The sequence below is a fragment of the Myxine glutinosa genome, chromosome 13, assembly GCF_964187855.1.
Source record: "Myxine glutinosa chromosome 13, kmMyxGlut1.1, whole genome shotgun sequence".
Lineage (NCBI taxonomy): Eukaryota > Metazoa > Chordata > Myxini > Myxiniformes > Myxinidae > Myxine > Myxine glutinosa.
This window is the reverse complement of record NC_136273.1, coordinates 28,529,771-28,554,163: the sequence shown is the minus strand read 5'-3', so window position 1 is coordinate 28,554,163 and position 24,393 is coordinate 28,529,771. Positions and strand designations below refer to the sequence as shown.

At 48.4% G+C, this 24,393-nt stretch overlaps 1 protein-coding gene across 1 annotated transcript; it reads left to right on the top strand.

The window, feature by feature from the left end:
* The first annotated feature begins 1,331 nt into the window (after positions 1-1,331).
* Positions 1,332-20,833, top strand: LOC137438747 (ARF GTPase activating protein 2). Its single transcript, XM_068134065.2, has 16 exons — positions 1,332-1,543; positions 7,168-7,286; positions 12,386-12,458; positions 12,601-12,732; positions 12,851-12,937; positions 13,089-13,197; positions 16,779-16,841; positions 17,800-17,852; positions 17,977-18,110; positions 18,322-18,453; positions 18,781-18,897; positions 19,075-19,200; positions 19,329-19,458; positions 19,577-19,664; positions 19,790-19,908; positions 20,663-20,833. Exons 1-16 carry the CDS (start codon positions 1,475-1,477, stop codon positions 20,678-20,680), a joined length of 1,569 nt encoding a protein of 522 aa, XP_067990166.1. The 5' UTR covers positions 1,332-1,474; the 3' UTR covers positions 20,681-20,833.
* Positions 20,834-24,393: the final 3,560 nt, after the last annotated feature.

Sequence of the window (24,393 nt, the reverse complement as noted above, 5' to 3'; positions counted from 1 at the left end):
TTTTGGGTCTCACTATCTGCTATGATCTTTCCTGGGAAAACCACATTTCCAATCTGGCCTCCAAAGCCAGTCGCCGACTGGGCATCCTCCATCGTGCGAAGTCCTTCCTTGGCACACCTGAGCTCCTCACCACATACAAGGCTTTCATCCGCAGCTCAATGGAATGCTGTTCTCTCCTCTGGGCTGGTGCTCCTCCTCACACCTAGCTCGGGTTCACGCTGCAGAAACTGAAGCTTTCAGAATCATTGGAATCTCCTGCGATGAAGCTGATTATGAGGGCCTTTCTCTCTCCCACCGCAGGCAGGTAGGTGGTCTTTCTGTCTTCTACCGACTCCTCTCCGGCCTTGCTCCCCCTGCCCTGTCTGTGCTGTGTCCCCCAAATATTCCTACAGGTTGCACAAGATTTGCCAGAAACCCTCTTCTGGTGAAACCGCCAAAATCAAGACTCTCTGCTCACCTTCATTCTTTCATTCCTCTTTACTCCCGCCTCTGGAACAAACTCCCTCACTCTCTTCAATCCCACTCCTCCCTCTAGGTCTTTAAAACAGCTGTTCACCACCATCTCTTATCTTTCCCCATCCAAAACCTTGATCTTTTCTACCCCCGTTAATACACCCCAGATCCGCCTCTTTAAATCCCCAACTTCTTTCCTGAAATTCCGAGAAGTGTCAATTTGTTTTATACCGTGTACCCTTCCCTCCTCCCCTAGCCTCCCTCCTCCCCCAGCCCTCCCCCTTCCACAGATCTACCGACGTCCCTGTTCACTTCTGTTGTTGTGCTTGTGTGTTGCCCTCTCTCCCCCTCTTGTCTCCCGATCCCTTCATTGCATGTTTTATGTGTCTGTGCATCTTTTCATGTTCAATGTGTTTACTCTCACACGATCCTCGATTCTGTATTAAAAAAAAAAAATGGAGTAGTAGGAGTAGTAGGAGTAGGCTAGTTGTAGTAGTAGTAGTAGTAGTAGTAGTATTGGTAGTAGTACAATAGGAGTAGTAGTTCCCACTCATTTTCGCACAATTATGGAGCAAATAATGCAAGAGTCAACAATTTTCCATGAAAACGATCTTTGAGAGCGATGAGTGCTACTCTTCTTGTAGTTTATTTACAAAATGACTGGTACGCCAATATGGCCGCCGGAACACTTCCGTTGGCTTCACTTTCAATCCCACCCATTTCAAATCGTCTCGACTTGCGTCACAGAGAACGCCGTCGCGGTCACGTCGACGCGTAAGTACGGCTTCGCGGTTACGTGACGTGCAGAAACAGTGTCGCGTTTACGTCATGCTTAAGTCACGCAGGAAAGGCGTCCTACCATACGTCATGATACGTCTGGCGTGACGACGGCGCACTTACGTCACGATACGTCCGGCAAGCACGGCGGCGCACTTACGTCACGATACGTCCAGCAAGCACGGCGGCGCACTTACGTCACGACGCTTCAGCGCCCATCAAGCATCGACCAGCGTTCATCGAAATGGCGGAGCCGACAAAAACGCAGATCCAGACGGTGTTCAAACGCCTTCGTGGACTTCCTACCAACAAGGTTCGCGTCAGGGAATGTGGGCAGGACCACCTGTGGAACCTTGTACATATTTCCGGATCGTTTTGATACTGTCTGTGTAGAGATGAGAGATTTTCGTTTAAACAGCCACGTATCTCTTACAGTTACACTTACAATGTTGTTTTATGAAGGAAACGGGTATAATTCGTTACTTCGCTTAATTATTGTTCCCTCCTAAGGAAATATTAGTACAATTAATCGTCTTTAACATTTAACATTTTGTTGAAAAACTTTTCTTGTATATTATTTTTAACTTCATTGTGTGTTTAAGTCATACTGCACTGTATTTGTTTTCCGGTTTTTATGAGCTCGATACAGAACCGGGGTTGATCTACAATGTACGTACTGTATTTGTATATACAGTATATAGATTCGGTCAAGAAGAAGAGGGCGATTTATACATAATGTTATGAAATGCTGAAGAAAAAGAACAATGCTTACGTGTGACTCCGGTTAATTGTCATTGTAAGAGTTTTGTGACTTCATTGTTTCCACGTGACCTTTACCACACCTCTGTGCTAATCTTACGTAAACAATTCCAGCTGCCTGGGCTGCTCGAAATAAGTAATAAATTATATTGCCACGTCATCTCTTCACTTGGCGTTTTGGTTGAATATTTCCGGTTATTTGTGCGAGTTTTTGGTTTTTGTCTCATTCTCTCTAATTCTCCCCTTTTTCTCTTGTAAAGGATTCTCCGTTTGTGTGCGTGATGCTAACATTTGCTCACAAGGGGGTCCCATGCTTGTTTGCTCACAAGGGGGTCCCACGCTTGTTTGCTCACAAAGGGGGTCCCACGCTTGTTTGCTCACAAAGGGGGTCCCACGCTTGTTTGCTCACAAAGGGGGTCCCACGCTTGTTTGCTCACAAGGGGGTCCCATGCTTGTTTGCTCACAAGGGGGTCCCATGCTTGTTTGCTCACAAGGGGGTCCCATGCTTGTTTGCTCACAAGGGGGTCCCATGCTTGTTTGCTCACAAGGGGGTCCCATGCTTGTTTGCTCACAAGGGGGTCCCACGCTTGTTTGCTCACAAGGGGGTCCCATGCTTGTTTGCTCACAAGGTGGTCCCACGCTTGTTTGCTCACAAGGTGGTCCCACGCTTGTTTGCTCACAAGGGGGTCCCACGCTTGTTTGCTCACAAGGGGGTCCCACGCCTGTTTGCTCACAAGGGGGTCCCACGCTTGTTTGCTCACAAGGGGGTCCCACGCTTGTTTGCTCACAAGGGGGTCCCACGCTTGTTTGCTCACAAGGGGGTCCCACGCTTGTTTGCTCACAAGGGGGTCCCACGCTTGTTTGCTCACAAGGGGGTCCCAAGCTTGTTTGCTCACAAGGGGGTCCCACGCTTGTTTGCTCACAAGGGGGTCCCACGCTTGTTTGCTCACAAGGGGGTCCCACGCTTGTTTGCTCACAAGGGGGTCCCACGCTTGTTTGCTCACAAGGGGGTCCCATGCTTGTTTGCTCACAAGGGGGTCCCATGCTTGTTTGCTCACAAGGGGGTCCCACGCTTGTTTGCTCACAAGGGGGTCCCACGCTTGTTTGCTCACAAGGGGGTCCCACGCTTGTTTGCTCACAAGGGGGTCCCACGCTTGTTTGCTCACAAGGGGGTCCCACGCTTGTTTGCTCACAAGGGGGTCCCACGCTTGTTTGCTCACAACGGGGTCCCACGCTTGTTTGCTCACAAGGGGGTCCCACGCTTGTTTGCTCACAAGGGGGTCCCACGCTTGTTTGCTCACAAGGGGGTCCCACGCTTGTTTGCTCACAAGGGGGTCCCATGCTTGTTTGCTCACAAGGGGGTCCCACGCTTGTTTGCTCACAAGGGGGTCCCATGCTTGTTTGCTCACAAGGGGGTCCCATGCTTGTTTGCTCACAAGGGGGTCCCACGCTTGTTTGCTCACAAGGGGGTCCCACGCTTGTTTGCTCACAAGGGGGTCCCACGCCTGTTTGCTCACAAGGGGGTCCCATGCTTGTTTGCTCACAAGGGGGTCCCATGCTTGTTTGCTCACAAGGGGGTCCCATGCTTGTTTGCTCACAAGGGGGTCCCATGCTTGTTTGCTCACAAGGGGGTCCCACGCTTGTTTGCTCACAAGGGGGTCCCACGCTTGTTTGCTCACAAGGTGGTCCCACGCTTGTTTGCTCACAAGGTGGTCCCACGCTTGTTTGCTCACAAGGGGGTCCCACGCTTGTTTGCTCACAAGGGGGTCCCACGCCTGTTTGCTCACAAGGGGGTCCCACGCTTGTTTGCTCACAAGGGGGTCCCATGCTTGTTTGCTCACAAGGGGGTCCCACGCTTGTTTGCTCACAAGGGGGTCCCACGCTTGTTTGCTCACAAGGGGGTCCCATGCTTGTTTGCTCACAAGGGGGTCCCACGCCTGTTTGCTCACAAGGGGGTCCCACGCTTGTTTGCTCACAAGGGGGTCCCACGCTTGTTTGCTCACAAGGGGGTCCCACGCTTGTTTGCTCACAAGGGGGTCCCACGCTTGTTTGCTCACAAGGGGGTCCCACGCTTGTTTGCTCACAAGGGGGTCCCACGCTTGTTTGCTCACAAGGGGGTCCCACGCTTGTTTGCTCACAAGGGGGTCCCACGCTTGTTTGCTCACAAGGGGGTCCCACGCTTGTTTGCTCACAAGGGGGTCCCACGCTTGTTTGCTCACAAGGGGGTCCCACGCTTGTTTGCTCACAAGGGGGTCCCATGCTTGTTTGCTCACAAGGGGGTCCCATGCTTGTTTGCTCACAAGGGGGTCCCACGCTTGTTTGCTCACAAGGGGGTCCCACGCTTGTTTGCTCACAAGGGGGTCCCACGCTTGTTTGCTCACAAGGGGGTCCCACGCTTGTTTGCTCACAAGGGGGTCCCACGCTTGTTTGCTCACAAGGGGGTCCCACGCTTGTTTGCTCACAACGGGGTCCCACGCTTGTTTGCTCACAAGGGGGTCCCACGCTTGTTTGCTCACAAGGGGGTCCCACGCTTGTTTGCTCACAAGGGGGTCCCACGCTTGTTTGCTCACAAGGGGGTCCCATGCTTGTTTGCTCACAAGGGGGTCCCACGCTTGTTTGCTCACAAGGGGGTCCCACGCTTGTTTGCTCACAAGGGGGTCCCACGCTTGTTTGCTCACAAGGGGGTCCCACGCTTGTTTGCTCACAAGGGGGTCCCACGCCTGTTTGCTCACAAGGGGGTCCCACGCTTGTTTGCTCACAAGGGGGTCCCATGCTTGTTTGCTCACAAGGGGGTCCCATGCTTGTTTGCTCACAAGGGGGTCCCATGCTTGTTTGCTCACAAGGGGGTCCCACGCTTGTTTGCTCACAAGGGGGTCCCACGCTTGTTTGCTCACAAGGTGGTCCCACGCTTGTTTGCTCACAAGGTGGTCCCACGCTTGTTTGCTCACAAGGGGGTCCCACGCTTGTTTGCTCACAAGGGGGTCCCACGCCTGTTTGCTCACAAGGGGGTCCCACGCTTGTTTGCTCACAAGGGGGTCCCACGCTTGTTTGCTCACAAGGGGGTCCCACGCTTGTTTGCTCACAAGGGGGTCCCACGCTTGTTTGCTCACAAGGGGGTCCCACGCTTGTTTGCTCACAAGGGGGTCCCACGCTTGTTTGCTCACAAGGGGGTCCCACGCTTGTTTGCTCACAAGGGGGTCCCACGCTTGTTTGCTCACAAGGGGGTCCCACGCTTGTTTGCTCACAAGGGGGTCCCACGCTTGTTTGCTCACAAGGGGGTCCCACGCTTGTTTGCTCACAAGGGGGTCCCACGCTTGTTTGCTCACAAGGGGGTCCCACGCTTGTTTGCTCACAAGGGGGTCCCACGCTTGTTTGCTCACAAGGGGGTCCCACGCTTGTTTGCTCACAAGGGGGTCCCACGCTTGTTTGCTCACAAGGGGGTCCCACGCTTGTTTGCTCACAAGGGGGTCCCACGCTTGTTTGCTCACAAGGGGGTCCCACGCTTGTTTGCTCACAAGGGGGTCCCACGCTTGTTTGCTCACAAGGGGGTCCCACGCTTGTTTGCTCACAAGGGGGTCCCACGCTTGTTTGCTCACAAGGGGGTCCCACGCTTGTTTGCTCACAAGGGGGTCCCACGCTTGTTTGCTCACAAGGGGGTCCCACGCTTGTTTGCTCACAAGGGGGTCCCACGCTTGTTTGCTCACAAGGGGGTCCCACGCTTGTTTGCTCACAACGGGGTCCCACGCTTGTTTGCTCACAAGGGGGTCCCACGCTTGTTTGCTCACAACGGGGTCCCACGCTTGTTTGCTCACAACGGGGTCCCACGCTTGTTTGCTCACAACGGGGTCCCACGCTTGTTTGCTCACAAGGGGGTCCCACGCTTGTTTGCTCACAAGGGGGTCCCACGCTTGTTTGCTCACAAGGGGGTCCCACGCTTGTTTGCTCACAAGGGGGTCCCACGCTTGTTTGCTCACAAGGGGGTCCCACGCTTGTTTGCTCACAAGGGGGTCCCACGCTTGTTTGCTCACAAGGGGGTCCCACGCTTGTTTGCTCACAAGGGGGTCCCACGCTTGTTTGCTCACAAGGGGGTCCCACGCTTGTTTGCTCACAAGGGGGTCCCACGCTTGTTTGCTCACAAGGGGGTCCCACGCTTGTTTGCTCACAAGGGGGTCCCACGCTTGTTTGCTCACAAGGGGGTCCCACGCTTGTTTGCTCACAAGGGGGTCCCACGCTTGTTTGCTCACAAGGGGGTCCCACGCCTGTTTGCTCACAAGGGGGTCCCACGCCTGTTTGCTCACAAGGGGGTCCCACGCTTGTTTGCTCACAAGGGGGTCCCACGCTTGTTTGCTCACAAGGGGGTCCCACGCTTGTTTGCTCACAAGGGGGTCCCACGCTTGTTTGCTCACAAGGGGGTCCCACGCTTGTTTGCTCACAAGGGGGTCCCACGCTTGTTTGCTCACAAGGGGGTCCCACGCTTGTTTGCTCACAAGGGGGTCCCACGCTTGTTTGCTCACAAGGGGGTCCCACGCTTGTTTGCTCACAAGGGGGTCCCACGCTTGTTTGCTCACAAGGGGGTCCCACGCTTGTTTGCTCACAAGGGGGTCCCACGCTTGTTTGCTCACAAGGGGGTCCCACGCTTGTTTGCTCACAAGGGGGTCCCACGCTTGTTTGCTCACAAGGGGGTCCCACGCTTGTTTGCTCACAAGGGGGTCCCACGCTTGTTTGCTCACAAGGGGGTCCCACGCTTGTTTGCTCACAAGGGGGTCCCACGCTTGTTTGCTCACAAGGGGGTCCCACGCTTGTTTGCTCACAAGGGGGTCCCACGCTTGTTTGCTCACAAGGGGGTCCCACGCTTGTTTGCTCACAAGGGGGTCCCACGCTTGTTTGCTCACAAGGGGGTCCCACGCTTGTTTGCTCACAAGGGGGTCCCACGCTTGTTTGCTCACAAGGGGGTCCCACGCTTGTTTGCTCACAAGGGGGTCCCACGCTTGTTTGCTCACAAGGGGTCCCATGCTTGTTCCGTGCAAGGGGTTCCACATTTACTGTGTGCACGTGCCCGTCTTGTGCGAGGGGTCATTCAGCAAGGGGTTGCGCATGCCTGCTGCATCGTTGTGCACCCTTTTTGCAACAAAATATACCTTTATGTGAATATTTTTGTGTCTTTGTTCTGTCCTTCAGGTTTGCTTTGATTGTGGTGCCAAAAACCCCAGCTGGGCCAGTATTACATATGGTGTGTTTCTCTGCATTGACTGCTCTGGAACTCATCGCTCTCTCGGTGTCCATCTCAGTTTTATCCGGTGAGTCCCGGTTTTACTCAAACTCATTGCTTCTACTCCATGTCCAAGCTCTTTGTTTTGGTGAATTGTGGGTACGATTGATAATTGACGGCATGATCAAATTAATTTACTTATCAGAGAGCGAGAGGATACAAGGAGCAAGAGTAAGAATATATAAAACACAGCCTCTAGTTCCTTTCGTTTTTTTTTTTTTGTTGCTCCCAAATGTTTTTATTGCTCGCATATATTAAAAATGGCGAAATAAAAATATTGTACAGTTCCTTTGTTCTACTGCGGTGGTGGCAAACCAGGATGGCGAGTGATATCGGCTGGTCATTCACCACTCTTATTTCGTTTCACTTTGTCTAATTTGACATCTGCTTTCATGCAGATTCCCCCTTTTCGTTATCACTTTGTTTGCCACACATTGGTCAACGATTACTGCGATAAAGTACACAAAGAAAGAAAATACAGTGCTGTACAGTACGCGGAGACGTTAAGTCCAACAATGCACAGTCAGTGTGGGATGGAGTCTGAGAGGAATGAATGAATGATCGTTTTAAGGCCATTTTCCCCGCTAGAGCGGGGGTTAGCCTTGCGGGCCCCATGACAATCATGGTTCCCTGTTTGAGGCAATGTTTTTATGGCCGCATGCCCTTCCTGACGCCAACCCTTGGTCGCCTCTTACGATGCGCAGGGATACGGTGTACCTATTCTAAGCCGGGGTACACACCGGGATCATTCATCCCAGCAAGCTGGTACTCATTTTTGCCAACCTCGGAAGGATGACAGGCTGAGTCAACCCCCCTGGTGTTAATTTAGCGATCAACCGGGATTCGAACCCAGGATCCTAGGATCCCAAGCCGGCACCCTAACCGCTAAGCCAACACCAGGCTTGAGAGGGATAGAACGTAATGCATTGTGGGGTGGAACACCGGGAAGCTGGCACGTAATGCATTGTGGGGTGGAACACCAGGAAGCTGGCACGTAATGCATTGTGGGGTGGAACACCGGGAAGCTGGCACGTAATGCATTGTGGGGTGGAACACCGGGAAGCTGGCACGTAATGCATTGTGGGGTGGAACACCGGGAAGCTGGCACGTAATGCATTGTGGGGTGGAACACCGGGAAGGTGGCACGTAATGCATTGTGGGGTGGAACACCGGGAAGCTGGCACGTAATGCATTGTGGGGTGGAACACCGGGAAGGTGGCACGTAATGCATTGTGGGGTGGAACACCGGAAAGGTGGCACGTAATGCATTGTGGGGTGGAACACCGGGAAGCTGGCACGTAATGCATTGTGGGGTGGAACACCGGGAAGGTGGCACGTAATGCATTGTGGGGTGGAACACCGGGAAGCTGGCACGTAATGCATTGTGGGGTGGAACACTGGGAAGCTGGCACGTAATGCATTGTGGGGTGGAACACCGGGAAGCTGGCACGTAATGCATTGTGGGGTGGAACACCGGGAAGCTGGCACGTAATGCATTGTGGGGTGGAACACCGGGAAGCTGGCACGTAATGCATTGTGGGGTGGAACACCGGGAAGGTGGCACGTAATGCATTGTGGGGTGGAACACCGGAAAGGTGGCACGTAATGCATTGTGGGGTGGAACACTGGGAAGGTGGCACGTAATGCATTGTGGGGTGGAACACCGGGAAGGTGGCACGTAATGCATTGTGGGGTGGAACACCGGGAAGCTGGCACGTAATGCATTGTGGGGTGGAACACCGGGAAGCTGGCACGTAATGCATTGTGGGGTGGAACACCGGGAAGGTGGCACGTAATGCATTGTGGGGTGGAACACCGGGAAGGTGGCACGTAATGCATTGTGGGGTGGAACACCGGGAAGGTGGCACGTAATGCATTGTGGGGTGGAACACCGGGAAGCTGGCACGTAATGCATTGTGGGGTGGAATGCTTAGTAACTGGTCGTCTGTCTAATGGATTTTAGTGTGGGGAATTGTTGGATGCATAATGAAAATGTTCCAAAATAAGTTGTGCACTTGTACGTGAAACAACGCAAACGGAGAATTCCTTTAGTTACGTCCACGTATTGTCCCATTACTCCCTAAACTGTCCATGCATTGCTTTCGACCCTCTTGCCACATTGCTTTTCCATGAGCCTAGATTTTGTACTTTGTATCCAAAAGGCCCAGTATCGTTTCTAAAAGGTAACCACTTAGATATCCATGGGCTTAGTTACATATTGATTGCATGTACAGGCTTTCAGTCACTTTTGTTTCGATGCTGCTTAAGTGACATCTGCGTTTCATCCCATGCCCGATCCGCAATTGCCCGTGTGCAGTTTGCCATGTTGGAGCATTAATTCACTTTAAAATTTTATGATGCCTTTAATTCCTTTTAAGCAGACCATTAAATAGCATGAGGCACATTTTTAAAATTTATTTGTTGTATACCAATTTGAGGCTCGTGTAAGAGCTAACGCAGAACATATAATAACAGGAGCGGGAGACAAGAGGGGGAGAGAGCGGGAAGCACAACAACAGTAGAGAACAGGAACATTGGGAGATCTGTGGAAGGGAGAGGGCTGGGGCGGGGTACACGGGATAAACAAGATTGACACCACATGGACTTTCAGGAAAGAAAACGGAATTTGAAGGAGGTGGATTTGGGGTGTATTAACGGGGGTAGAAGATATCAAGGTTTTGGATTCGGGGAAGATAAGAGATGGTGGAGAACAGATGTTTTAAAGACCTGGAGGGAGGAGTGGGATTGAAGAGTGTGAGGGAGTTTGTTCCAGAGGCGGGAGAAAAGAGGAATGAAGGAGTGAAGGTGAATAGAGAGTCTTGATTTTGGCGGTTTCACCAGAAAAGGTTTGCTGGCTGATCTTGTGCGACCTGCAGGAATATTTGGGGGACAGAGCACAGAGAGAGCTGGGGGAGCAAGGCCGGAGAGGAGTCAGAAGAAGACAGAAAGACCACCAACCTGCCTGCGGTGGGTGAGAGAGAGAAAGGCCCTCGGTGAGAGAGAGAAAGGCCCTCGGAGTTAGCTTCATCGCGGGAGATTCCAATGATTCTGAACGCTTTGGTTCCTACAGCGTGAAGCTGAGCTAGGTGTGAGGCAGGATTTTCACTACTTTATAACTAAAACATCTCACAGGTGTGGAGGAATACAGCAACCATCACACAGCCAATCACAAACCAGATATGGCAATGTCTCCAAAGTGAATTATTAGCCTGTCTCCCGATGCGCTGGGAATGGGGTTTTGCAATCACTTTTGTGTCGGTCTGTCCGGGCCTCTGGGCCGTAGCATTGTTACCAATTGACCTTTTACCAACAAATTTTCAACAAAGCTTCATTATGAGAACTAGCGTGACTCGGCGCGCTCGGCGTGCCTCACCACACGTCGTTTCAGAGGGGTAGGCATCTTTGACCATTTCGGTGTCTTTTGGGTCTTCAGGGCCATTTGGGTCTTCAGGGTCTTTTGGATCCTCTGGGTCTTTAAGGGTATTTTGGGTCTTTGGGGTGTTTTGGGTCTTTGGTGTCTTCAGAGGCTTTTGGGTCTTAAGGGTCTTCGGGGTCTTCGGGGGCTTTTGGGTATTAAGGGTCTTTTGGTTATTCTTGGTCTTTAAGGGTCTTTGGGTCTTTTTGGGTCTTCGGGGTATTTTGGGTGTTCAGGGTATTTTTGTTTTTTGGGGTATTTTTGTTTTTCGGGGTGTTTTGGGTCTTTGGGGTGTTTTGGGTCTTCGGGGTGTTTTGGGTCTTCGGGGTGTTTTGGGTCTTCGGGGTGTTTTGGGTCTTCGGGGTGTTTTGGGTCTTTGGGGTGTTTTGGGTCTTTGGGGTGTTTTGGGTCTTTGGGGTGTTTTGGGTCTTTGGGGTGTTTTGGGTCTTTGGGGTGTTTTGGGTCTTTGGGGTGTTTTGGGTCTTTGGGGTGTTTTGGGTCTTTGGGGTGTTTTGGGTCTTTGGGGTGTTTTGGGTCTTTGGGGTGTTTTGGGTCTTTGGGGTGTTTTGGGTCTTTGGGGTGTTTTGGGTCTTTGGGGTGTTTTGGGTCTTTGGGGTGTTTTGGGTCTTCGGGATGTTTTGGGTCTTCGGGATGTTTTGGGTCTTCGGGGTGTTTTGGGTCTTTGGGGTGTTTTGGGTCTTCGGGGTGTTTTGGGTCTTCGGGGTGTTTTGGGTCTTCGGGGTGTTTTGGGTCTTCGGGGTGTTTTGGGTCTTCGGGGTGTTTTGGGTCTTTGGGGTGTTTTGGGTCTTTGGGGTGTTTTGGGTCTTTGGGGTGTTTTGGGTCTTTTGGGTTTTTGGGTATTCGGGGTCTTTTGGGTTTTTGGGTATTCAGGGTCTTTTTGAGCCTCAGGGCCTTGAAGGGTATTTTGGGTCTTTGGGGTCTTGGTGGTCTGAAGGGTCTTGGGGGAATTAAAGGGTCGTGAAAGGTCTGAGGGGTCTCAGCAGTCTTAACGCAATTAAGAGGGTTAATTAAGAGGGTGGTAATTTTATTTGAAGAAGAAGAAGACGTTTTCGTCGCATATAAACATACATAACCATTTACGTTTGCTCTATTATAATAAGATATGGAGAAGACAAATTAATAATTTTGTGAAAAGGTCAAAGGTCCTTTTGTGAAAAGGTCCAAAAGGTCAGCATCACATAAAATCGTCAATTTTAATCCAATTTACCTTGGATTTTAAGAATTTGCATATTGGGTCACTGGATTGGTTCACCCATCAAAAGCTAGAAGCAAATTGTTTGTTTTTTATTGATCAAAAGGTCGAAGGCCAATGTTGCATTAAAATATCAGTCAGTCATGTGAATCCGTCGGTGACAAATACGACTCAATTCATCGAATGTAACCTGTGTTCTGTCAAGAAGGTCAAAAGGTCAAGGTCACCGAAAATCGTCAATCTTCTTGTAATTTTCTTAAGCTGTTTTCCTCATGTTTAGCATCCAGAAGAAGAAGAATACTTCTGAATACAAAGTGGCCATGGATGGGCTTTGCGTTTTCAGATGCTCTATATTTGGTAAATGTTATCTCGGGGATTGTTGTATGCTTAAAGGTAAATTGTCTTCGGGTACTATGGAGAGTCCTCTTCCTCCCCATCTCCCTTTCCACTGACCATATTTCCACACCTTGGTTGAACATTTGGCATTGTTTTGGTTCAGGTCTACGGAATTGGATTCCAACTGGACTTGGTTCCAAATTCGCTGTATGCAAGTCGGAGGAAATGCCAATGCGGTAAGAATGTGCTTATAAACTCGATATCAAACCTAATGTTTGGGCTTTTTTTGCCGTTGCATAATTTATTTTAAAAATAAAGAACGATTTTATGATTCTTTAACTTACAAAAGTTTATATTCAAACCCCGATCTTTCCGTAGAGTACATATTTTCAACAGCACGGCTGTGGTGTGATGGACGCGCATAGTAAATATGAAAGCCGAGCGGCCCAGGGATACAGGGAGCGCATCCGCACACAAGCTGCTACCGCCCTACGCCGGAACGGAACTGAGGTACAGTCTGCCTCGATTTGGTGTCACAATCTGGCTGCTCTGACACGGTTTTCTCCACAAACCCTTCATACCTTTTACATGTTCCGACATCCGTGTGGTTTAAATGCTTCTGTTCCAGTTGTGGATAGATGGGACTGGCAGCGCTACGCCAATCTCACCTGTGCGCACGGAGCTTGACACGGACTTTTTTGCAGAGCACACACAGGTGGGTCTATGTAAACCTTCTTCACCCTTTTGCAGCAAAGTAAAGCTACTGTTAGAATCAAAACGACTTAAATTTATTAAGTGCCATGTTATTATTTTTTTCCCACCGCACTGCCATGACAATGGCCTTTTTTACACGGTTGATGTCGCAGGTGGAGCTGAATATGCATGGCGATGGGTTGCTGGGCATGGGTTCAGACCTGGGGCGAGGGGCTGCTTTAGGCACTCAAATGGAGAAAGTGACGGAAAAAGCTGACGATGGTAAGCGTGCTCCTGTTCCTTCCAGGGTTAAAAGGTTAGGGAAATATAAATATGGGATGAGGGTGAGGATATAACACCTAGTCTAGTAGGAAGACTAGGTCCCCCTGCACCCCCCGGAGATATACTTCTAATCAATGTTTCTAGATTGGAAAAAATGTGTAGAAAATGACTAGCTATGGCCCCAAGCTGAAAAAATGTCCCACATACCATTTTTATGCAAATTACTGCTGCAAATTTTATGCAAAATTATGCAAATTTTATGCAAATTTTTGATGAGGAGTAGAGTTGAGGGGTCTTTGAGGGCTTCATCGAGGTGCTCTCGGTTGCAAGACTGGGTCATTCTGAGAAGCACAGCAGGGTCAGAGATCATGATGTTCTCCTCCTCAGTGAATCTCTCCATCAACAGCCTCTCCATTGCCTCACACACTGTTTTGAGGCAAAAGAGGGACTTTGCGTAGGCCTTTCCACTGAGAACACCTTTGAGAGATCCACTTGTTACTAGTTGTGCCTCAAAGAGAATCTCTGCATATCCAGAACCACGCATCTTGTGTCCAGTGAGCATCCCGATGTAGTTCATGGATGTGTGGAAGGGTCCAATCGTTACTACATGACTAGCAAATTCATTTGGCCAGCGCCAGATGATGGGAAGGGCTTTCATGCAGACACCCAGATCAAATGTATTCAGGACCCATCTCTGACCCACCTCAGCAGTTGCTGCCTCGGAACGCTTCAGTAGCTCACGAACAACTGCGTTGTCTGTGATCGGTCTGTGCCTGGTGCCTGCATGGCATGGCAATGGCCTGCAGCCTGTGCCTGGGCTAGGGGGTTTCACCTCTGCAACTGGTTCTCCCCCACCCAGCAAATCAACAGTCGACTACTGCACGCCTATCCACCAACCGATCACAGACAACGCAGTTGTTCGTGAGCTACTGAAGCGTTCCGAGGCAGCAACTGCTGAGGTGGGTCAGAGATGGGTCCTGAATACATTTGATCTGGGTGTCTGCATGAAAGCCCTTCCCATCATCTGGCGCTGGCCAAATGAATTTGCTAGTCATGTAGTAACGATTGGACCCTTCCACACATCCATGAACTACATCGGGATGCTCACTGGACACAAGATGCGTGGTTCTGGATATGCAGAGATTCTCTTTGAGGCACAACTAGTAACAAGTGGATCTCTCAAAGGTGTTCTCAGTGGAAAGGCCTACGCAAAGTCCCTCTTTTGCCTCAAAACAGTGTGTGAGGCAATGGAGAGGCTGTTGATGGAGAGATTCACTGAGGAGGAGAACATCATGATCTCTGACCCTGCTGTGCTTCTCAGAATGACCCAGTCTTGCAACCGAGAGCACCTCGATGAAGCCCTCAAAGACCCCTCAACTCTACTCCTCATCAAAAATTTGCATAAAATTTGCATAATTTTGCATAAAATTTGCAGCAGTAATTTGCATAAAAATGGTATGTGGGACATTTTTTCAGCTTGGGGCCATAGCTAGTCATTTTCTACACATTTTTTCCAATCTAGAAACACTGATTAGAAGTATATCTCCGGGGGGTGCAGGGGGACCTAGTCTTCCTACTAGACTAACCAATGTTATCTCATAAGCCTTCCACCTCTACCCACCCTGCCCTCCCATGCTGCTTTCCTCTTCCTCCATGGTTTCTACACCTGATTTCCTGAAAATTTATATGGACTGAAATCCAAGCATTTCCCAGTGAAAAGGAGTCGATAGTGCATGCCTCTCGCTTTTCAAAGAAGCACAGTAATAAATATAAAAATTGCTTTGTTATTTTCCTTTTATAATTACGCCACTGATCCACGGATATCTTGTAATAAACCTGGAGGGCCAATGATGCCCAGGAAGTGAAGCCAACGGAAGTGTTCCAGCGGCCATATTGGCATGCCAATCATTTTGTGAACAAACTACAGGAAGAGTAGAAGCTCATTGCTCTCAATGATTGTTTTCATGGAAAATTGTCGACTTGAGTCATTTTCTCCCAAATTGTGAGACTGAGTGGGGATTCATCCAGCATCGATATACCTGGACTATCGATATACCAAGCAAAAGTGCAGTTAAAGGGACAAGCTCATCCAACACAACACAGAAAAACAACATGATTACAAGTGAGTATTTACATGAGTAGTCCCGCCATTATGGCCACTGGATTGTGAGCCACCATAAACGATTGATGATGCCTGTTATTCTTTACTGAAGAGGGAACGAGATCAGTTTGCTGTCCTTCTTCCCGATGAACGACCAGCAAGGTGAGGAGCGCATTTTTCTCACCTGGCGATTAAATCAGACTTTATAAGAGCATTCAGAGATGCTCTGAGTCAGTGTGAAGCTGTGATTATTGTCAGCCTCTGAATCAGTGTTAACTCGGTGAATTGAATGTAGATCCTCCAAATCTGCTACGCTGGTGCATAATGTCTGGGCTGCAATGTCCACCTTGATGAAGTTACTTTGCCACTCAATTTATGTCTTCCTTACTTTGTTCCTGAGTCGCAGAGGGAGCAGGAGGACGGTGAGGGGGGAGCAGGACAGTGAGGGGGGAGCAGGAGGAGGAAGAGGATGAGGATGTGGCAGAGCAGGTGGAGGGAGCAGGGGTGTGTTCCATTACCAATAAGCTTGTAGAGCACTCGCCAAGTGGCTTAAGCACTCAGGCTGGCACTCTAACGAAACGGTTGCTAAGGAACGGCTGGCTTGGCAAGCAATAGCAAGCTGATTGGTAATGGCACACATACCGCAGGAGGATGGTGTTGGGGAGTTAACTTTCTGATGTTAACTTTCCCAAGATGAAGGTCCCCTGACTTGTGCTCCTCAGGCACCATTATTAATCCGGTTCTGATGATTCATCGTGGACTTTTTTTCATGAAACGTATCGATGGAAAAACTGTTTCGAGCCCTTGCCGGAGGCGTTCGTGCAACCAAATGCTGCACACAGAGTCATTGTTATTTTTCTGAGTAAAATCACATGAAATCGCAGTAGAATTGACGAAAGCAAAGATTTCAGGAATTAAATTTGAATGTAACGCGTCAGAAATATTGGCATACCAAGATGGCCACCGGACAACTTCAAATTGGCTTCACTCGCGCTAATAGAGATACACAGCGCATTGAGCTTCCAGGTTTAGTCCCATACCAGTTTCCCCAGAGGGGACTATAGGTTTGCTCTCCGTTTGTCCGGCTGTCTGTCCCACTGAGGTTTCCTAGACTTTTTCCCCATACCCTTTAACATATTGATGTTGCAGGTAGAGGTAACGTTTGTCGCAGGTAACGTTTGTATGATTGATTAATGAATGAATGTAAAACGTTTCCTGACGGTTGCTTTGTTTCAGATACAAAGTCGTTGATAACTGAAACTTGGTAGCTTGCTTTACTATGATAAGTTATCAACCAAGTTCGAGTTTCAGGGCGTTTCATCAATTTTTTTAATTTGTTATGGCTTTACTATGCAAAATATTGGGACGGATAAGGGACATGTATTGCAAAGTAATTGTCCCTCTATTATAATTATAAGACATGTATGAGTTGATCATGTACGTAGTTTTCTGAGCTTCTAACAATAGGTGTTCTCTTCAGGTGCCACCGAAAGAGTTCCAAGTGTCGACCACCTCGGAACATCACCCAAGAAGGCTACTTTGGGTCAGTGCTTCACTCCCCTTAATGCCAAAGTTTTCATTGTGCTGCATCTTCTTGAGAAAACGAAGTTATTTCTGTGTATTTTATTGATCGGCATTAGAAAATAACTGTGCCGGGCTTGTTTTGTCACGACCTTTATTTTATGACCATCCCCTCTTGAGCGACAGCTCCAAATGCTCAACTTTACAGCCATTTTAATATTTATTTTATTATTTTCCTCCTTGCTCAAGGGAAGCTCCATTATCTTTTCTTTCTTCTGGGTGGAGTCTTGCCAGTTTTTCTCAGATCATCTTCGCTGAAAATAGCCATGGCTTCTTCGATAAGCTGAAGACCCTCCGCCATTTGTGTGTGCCTTGGATGCGACTGCCAAACCGATCGATAGATTGTTTCGTGGAGTGAAACTGTTTACGCTGTGACTCGAAAGAGTTTGTGGATAATTTACCTTCCCATCAAATCGTAATCGTCGTGCACTTTAAATCGAACCAACACAGACCTGGGTCGAGTTTATGTTCTTCCCGAAGCAGCTGTGTGCTCGGCATGCGTATAAACACAATTTCGTGAGAGCTCTATCACTTGTGTGACCTATGAAGGATTAATTTTCGGAATGAGCAATGCAGTGAAGGAAACACAGGAACTCGGAAGAGGGGTACAGTCCTTCGCTTCCCGGCGGAACAGTCGTGTCTCGGTATGCTGTTTGTTTGGTGTTATTAAACCTGTCCGAACTCTACAGTGGACTCTGTTAGGACAAAGAACACAATGTCCAAGTGATTTTAGGGATGGCTGCATGTACAATTGGCGGGGCTTTATTAAGAGTCTCCGGTTTACGTGATTGGTTAGCAATTTGTGGTGGCTATACTACTCGGTTTCTATAGTGGTGACAATCCTTGGGGTTGAGGATAATGTTTGTATGATTGATTAATGAATGAATGTAAAACGTTTCCTGACGGTTGCTTTGTTTCAGATACAAAGTCGTTGATAATTGGCAAGAAGAAAGGTGTAGTGGCGAAAAAAGGGGTATGCCTCACCTGGACAAAACCACACAATCCTACGTTTGAAATTTTGACTGTGTGATGCTATAATTTAAAACCTGGCACATGTAATGCCACCATGGTTTTTCTTGAAATGATGGTTCTTTCAGATAGGAGGAAGGAAAGGTGGGTTGGGAGCACAGAAAGTCAGTGGAGATGCGTTTACCGAACACGAGAAAAGAGCGCAGGCTGTGGATAAACAACAACAACAGCAGCAGCAACAGGAGCAGCAGGAGCCAACCATGTAAGTTGTATTTGGAATCTGGTTGTTTACAGGCTTTATGGCCTTGACAGTAAGATTTATCTTCGTGCTCAATCACTAACAGAATATTGTTTGGCTGTGGTTTCCCCTTAAATCCCTTATTAGTCCCCTACCCGGAGGGGACTATTGGTTTGCTCTCCATCCGTCTATCTGTCCGTCCGTCCCACCTGTGGTTTTCTGCACTTTTTTCCAGGGTGAGCTCACTGCGACTGGCGTATAAGGCCCTGGAGATGGATAGGCAGAAGGAGAAGGAAACGATGGACCTCGTTAAAGGGAAGAAAAAGGAAGAATTGGAGAGGCTGGGGATGGGTCTCGGGAAACGCAGGTAAACGAGGTTCTTCACGGTTTCTATCAATATTTTCTCCGCGGTGACCAGAAGTGCCTATTTGTGTAATATGCTGTTCTGACAAGAGAGCTCAGGTGGTAGTTTACCTTTGAACTGTCTAATCTGGTTTAATTCCTGGCCCAACTATAGATTGTCATTCTGGTGCTTTAAAGGCAAACCTGTTTGCATTTTGCAGCGTCAGTTTTCATTCCCACCTGCACAGCCCATTGACATTCGGAGTGGTAGATTGCAGTGCATCTTGTGACTAGGTAAACATTATGCAGTGGTTCCCTTGTTTATAATTCTTTGCTTGCTCTTTGTTTGCAGTGTCATTTCCCACTCGGTGCTGATGGACATGCAGATAATAGAACAGGAAGGATCCATGAACGGCAGAGGGAAGAGGAGCGAGAGCTACGATGACTCGTATTCTGCTGGACCACCCACGTGAGAACGGGGCGTAATGGGAAACCATATACACATTGGAATGTGTGGAAGGAATGGCGGCATTTCAATGGCAAATAGCAGCGGGACGACCCTCGTTTGACCCGGCGCACTCGATCTTGAGCGTGGATTGGATTTGTGAGAGGGTAATCTGGCTGGCCTGTTCCCATATGTCAACAGATATCGAGATAACCCTTTCTCAATGGGTGAGAGTGAGCGATGGGGTTCGGAAGAAAAAACGGATTCCAGCTGGGCATTTGTGGATAGTGAGGAAACTATTCTGCCTATGGTTCACCCCATGGACAGGTAATGGTTCTTGAAGCTAAAACTTTGACACATAATTCCTTTTCTGGTTACCCCAAGTAGAAGTAGAAGCAAGTTCGTCAAGTAGAAGCAAGTCTTTAAAACCAAACATTCCTTCCCCATTCTCGTAGAACATCCACCCGCCGTAAGCCAGAGCACGAGTTCGCCTTCGCCCCTGCCTCCGACGATGCTCAGAAGAAGTTTGCAACAGCCAAGGCCATTTCCTCCGATATGTACTTTGGAAAAGACGACTACAAAGACGTAAGGACCTTGAGCGAGGATGCGAGATCGCGACACGCCTCGAGCGCTCCGGGTTTTTCTCATTGAACGTATTCTCCCTCTCACCCGCTGTGCTCTACCTCCTCTCCCTCGCTCCCAGTACGAAATGCAGGCGCGACTGGAGAACCTCTCTGGCAACTCGGCCATCAGCTCTGCCGATCTTTTTGGAGAGAAGAAACCAGACCAAGGTGTGAAAATCAAACCGACTACAAACATTCTTTGAATCGAGTGTTACAATTGCTCTCACTATTTCTTTTCATTGATTGGCTTAAACAAAGAAAAGGAAGTAAAGTTCTGTCGATTGTCCGCGTAGGCCTTGCATTTGGCTCCGTCTTACCAGCTGCTCCAGACATGGGCCAAATGAGACAGGGAGTGAAACTCGTGGCTGGTCGTCTGTCTGTCCTTGCTTCTGGCATTGCTTCATCGATCCAGGTATGCTCGGGGAGTGGCTTCTTGTAGGACCACTGATGAACATTGAAAATGAACCCTGACCAGGTCGGACTTGGAAAATACAACAGCCATTCTGCTGTCGTATCGACAGTGTAGGCCATGCTGTCCTTCAGATGGGGATGTAAATCCGTATCATCTGGATTTAGATTGTGGACGTTAAATATATCATCGTATTTTTTACTTCCGCCGCCGAAGGCGGATGGCGGTTATGTTTTCACCCCCGTTTGTCTTTCTGTCTGTTTGTTTATGTCTGTGTGTAGGCATGTTAACTGAAAAAGTTGTGGTCGGATTTGGACAAATTTGGCGGGCAGGCTGGGTGTGTGACGAGGACGATTTGATTAGATTTTAGTGAAGATAATTTTTTTATTAATTTTTAGATTAAATTATATTAATTTATTAATTATTTTTAAAGTTTTTATATATTTTATATTTTATTAATTAATTAATATTTTAGTGATGCAGATCCGGCCTATCAGTGGGATACAAAATGTAAACTGTTTAGCCTGGCGGAGGTATGTGCTCTACCGAGTGCCCTTCTACTTCAGAATGAGTCGGCCATTGCGCGTCGGTACCTTGGCCTGCAAATCACTTGCCTGGGATTAAGTGTACTTTGCTCTACCTGAGGTAGCCATTGGTGATTTGTTGTAAATCATTTGCTGTTGTCATCATGAGATCTAATCATTCACCGTCTCATTCGCCCAAATGACCTCTCCTTTATTCATTTTAATTGCCACAGGATCGGTATGGCTCGTGAGGAGGGGAGAGGAGGAAGAAGAACCCTGGCACTCGTAATTTACCCTCTTTCTGTTGGTACACCACTCACGCTTCGCAAACGTATCCGGTTGTTTTGTATCAACCTCGGGTTTTTTCCATTGAAATTCGTGCAATAAACGTCTCCATAGACCAACATTCTCTCACCCTTTAATCCTTTACCAAGATAAACCTGTTCGTTCTTACGACGGAATACCGGTCTGTCTTCACGAAGGCTAGGGTCGGAAGACAAGTTTTAACGGTGGATGTTGTCAACCGAAAGCCGACGAGAGTACGTTAACCGCCATGGGAAGCGTGAAGCGTTCGACACTTCAACCACGTCTCGCTTTCCACATCTCGGTTAACGTGCTTCGATGGGAAAACGTCGACTGTTCGTTCGTTCATGGATCGTCGATCCTCTCGCATTCACTGACCAACTTCATTGCCTCAATGTAAAGCTCGACTCTTGCCCAGGATCTTCCTCCACCAATGAGTGCAATAAAATGGAGCTGTACATGGTTTGTTGAAAGCTTGCCTTCTGTGGCCGAACGTGACCACATCTACCACTACTCTTCTTTGGACATATCTCGCATCTTTGCTCGATCTCCCTGTCTTTCTTGAACATCCTCGCAGTTTGCTGCCACCTTGAGGTCATCTGGCATTTTGTAGGCTAGAACCCGGGCCTGGATTACTTGCTTTATATCTGCCGACTGAGGCTCGAGTCAAAATTTGTTGTTTTCGACTGGTTGTTGATATAAGGTTTTGTAATCCCATGAATGATACCTTTTGGTCCTCATGATGCAGCCTTGTACAGATCTTTGCTCTAATTTAACTGTCTTTCCCCCTCCCCCCCCCCCCTCCCCCTCTCTCTCTCTCTCTCTGTCTCTGTCTGTCTGTCTGTCTGTCTGTCTGTCTCTCTCTCTTGTGCTTTTATCCATTTCCTTGGCTGTTATGCTTTTTTTTTTCTCTCAGTAAAAAATAATGAAATAATCGATGTTCTGGGTCGTTTTTATTTATATACATTTATTACCCTCACCAGAGAAGAAGGTATTGCATTTGAGTCCGTTTGTCTGTTTGTCTGTCTGCACAGAATAAATATGATTTTCTCTGCAACTGTTGGTCCGATTGACAGGACATTTTCACCAGAGGTGCACATCCTTCTGTAGAATATTTTAATGATAATTATGATGCCATATATCATGTGGTACAGGCTCTATCTTGGAAAAACCGAAAAACTTTGCACCTCTATATCTCCGAAAGCGCTGAATAGAAAAAATTGAGACATGGCTCATTGTAAAGAACCCTCCATGGGGAATAAAATATGTTAATGATGATGTCATAGGTGCCTCCATTATGACGTCATGATTTGACAAGTACACAACTTCATCTGATCAAGATGAAATTTCTTGAGCATCATCTAGGGATAAATTGGTGGAGAAAAAATAATAATGATGGCTTCATCGGTCACGGGGCTCGGCCGCCATATTTGTTTTAACACAAAAGCCTTAAAAACCACTAAAAACACATCCTGGCGAGGGTCTGCTATCTCTGATTGCTCTTTCTTATATGATTTATTTAATACTCAACATCAAAAGAAACATCAAATCTTTAGAAGGACACTCATTGAAATCCTCCAAGCAAAAATGAAAAATATTTGAACACAGAGGTAAAGTTCAGCTATCTTTACTAAACACATGTCAATAAACAAGAGGTTGCCTCAATCACAAAAAAAACAAAAAGCATGAACATCACAAGGGGTGGTGCAACAAAAGTCACAGCACTGCAACACAAAGGCACACACCTGAATACAGTCAAAACAAAATGACACAGTAATGGACACAACACTCCCAACAGTCAAGCACAGAATGACAGCAGTCCTCAATATCGTGTGTGTCCTCCCTGAGCTGTAATGCAGGCTGTACACCCCCGACGCATGCTCTGTACGAGGTGTCTGATCCTGGGGAAGTCTGTCCCACTCCTCCTGCAAGCCTTGAATGAGCATTTGCCCATTGACAGCCGTTGATCTCCTCGATGCAAGACGTCGACCAAGCTCATCCCATAAATGCTCAATGGAATTGAGGTCAGGGGAATAAGGCATCCAAGGCATCACTTCAACACCCTGTTCCTTGAGGAAGTTGGTGGTCAAGTGAGCAGCATGGGGTCGAGCGTTGTCCTGCTGGAAAACTGTGATGTCAAGATGAGCCTGGAGAAATGGCAGCAGATGAGGTCTCAAAACTTCATTGATATAATGCTGACTGGTGAGATTGCCTTCAATGACAACCAGAGGTGTCCTGACACAACAACAACAACAACATGCATTTTAAGGCCATTTTCCCTGCTAGAGTGGGGGTTAGCCTTGCGGTCCCCATGACAATCTCCTCCATTTTGCCCTATTTTCTGCATCTCTCCTTGTTGACCCCCTTGCCCGCATTTCTTCTTCCACCATCTTTAGCGAAGTCTTTCTCGGTCTTCCCCGTCCTCTACTTCCTTCTACATTCATTTCCATCACTCTTCTCAACCAGTCACTTTCATCCTTCCTCAACACATGACCAAACCATCTCAACCTGTTCCTCTTCACAGCATCAATCACAGGCTCTATTCCCATCACTTTTTGCAATTCATCATTTGTCTTCCTCTTTCTCAACGATACTCCGCACATCCACCGAACCATTCGCATTTCCACCCTTTCCAGCCTTCGTTGCTGCTATACGTTCATTACCCATGTCTCGCTCCCATAAATCATAACACTTCTCACACATGCAGCATACACCTTTCCCTTCAGCTTCAACGACACTCCCCTCATCAGCACGCCACTCAGTTCCCGAAACTTCTTCCATGCACATCTCACTCTTGCAACCTTTGCCGAGTCTGATCCACCTTCTCCATTCAGCATGTCTCCGAGGTAGCAAAATGTTTTCACACCTTCCAGCTTCACGCCGTCTCCAAGATCCAACTCAACATTTCCTCCATCTGCAGCTCCCTCTGTGCACACCTTACATTTGAATGTAGCAGCCACACTGGTTAATGACCCTCTCAGACCACTACATTTTTGATGAACCCACTCAGCGCACATTGTACATTGAATGGAGTTCACTCCGACACCCTTCCTGCACACAGCACATGGCCACTTCCCAGTTCTTTCCACCTCACCACTTGCCATCACCTTCGTCTTTCCTATATTCACCTTCAGACCTTTTGTCTCCATACATTCCTTCCACTTGTTCATCTTTTCCTTCAGTCCATCCATACTTTCCGCAATCAACACCAGATCATCTGCATTCAACAACTCCCACGGTAAACCCTCCTTTACGTTCTGAGCCAGCACCTCCATCACAGCTACAAATAGTAATGGACTTAGTACTGACCCCTGATGCACTCCCACCTTCACCTCAAACTCACCACTGTTCCCGTCCTTCGTCCTTACAGCTGTGCGCGCTCTTTTGTACATTGCCATCACTACTCTGATCAACCATTCCTCCACTCCTAACTTCCTCAATGCCCATGTCAATACTTCGCGTGGAACCCTATCGAATGCTTTCTCCAGATCAACAAACCCAAGAAACAACTTCTTCCTCTTCTCCATATACTTCTCCTGCAACTGCCTCACAATAAAGAGCGCATCTGTCGTTCCTCTTCTTCTTCCGCCCGCTCGAGCAAGGACGCTTGCTTCGATCTCTCCACAGCATCAAAGTCTTTTCCAAGGGTGTGGTGCTGACC

Coding starts and splice junctions, on each gene's coding strand:
- LOC137438747 (XM_068134065.2), top strand. CDS start 1,475: ATGGCGGAGCCGACAAAAACGCAGATCCAGACGGTGTTCAAACGCCTT. Junction 13,198..16,778: donor GACGGAAAAAGCTGACGATG/GTAAGCGTGCTC, acceptor TGTTCTCTTCAG/GTGCCACCGAAAGAGTTCCA. Junction 18,898..19,074: donor TATTCTGCTGGACCACCCAC/GTGAGAACGGGG, acceptor ATATGTCAACAG/ATATCGAGATAACCCTTTCT.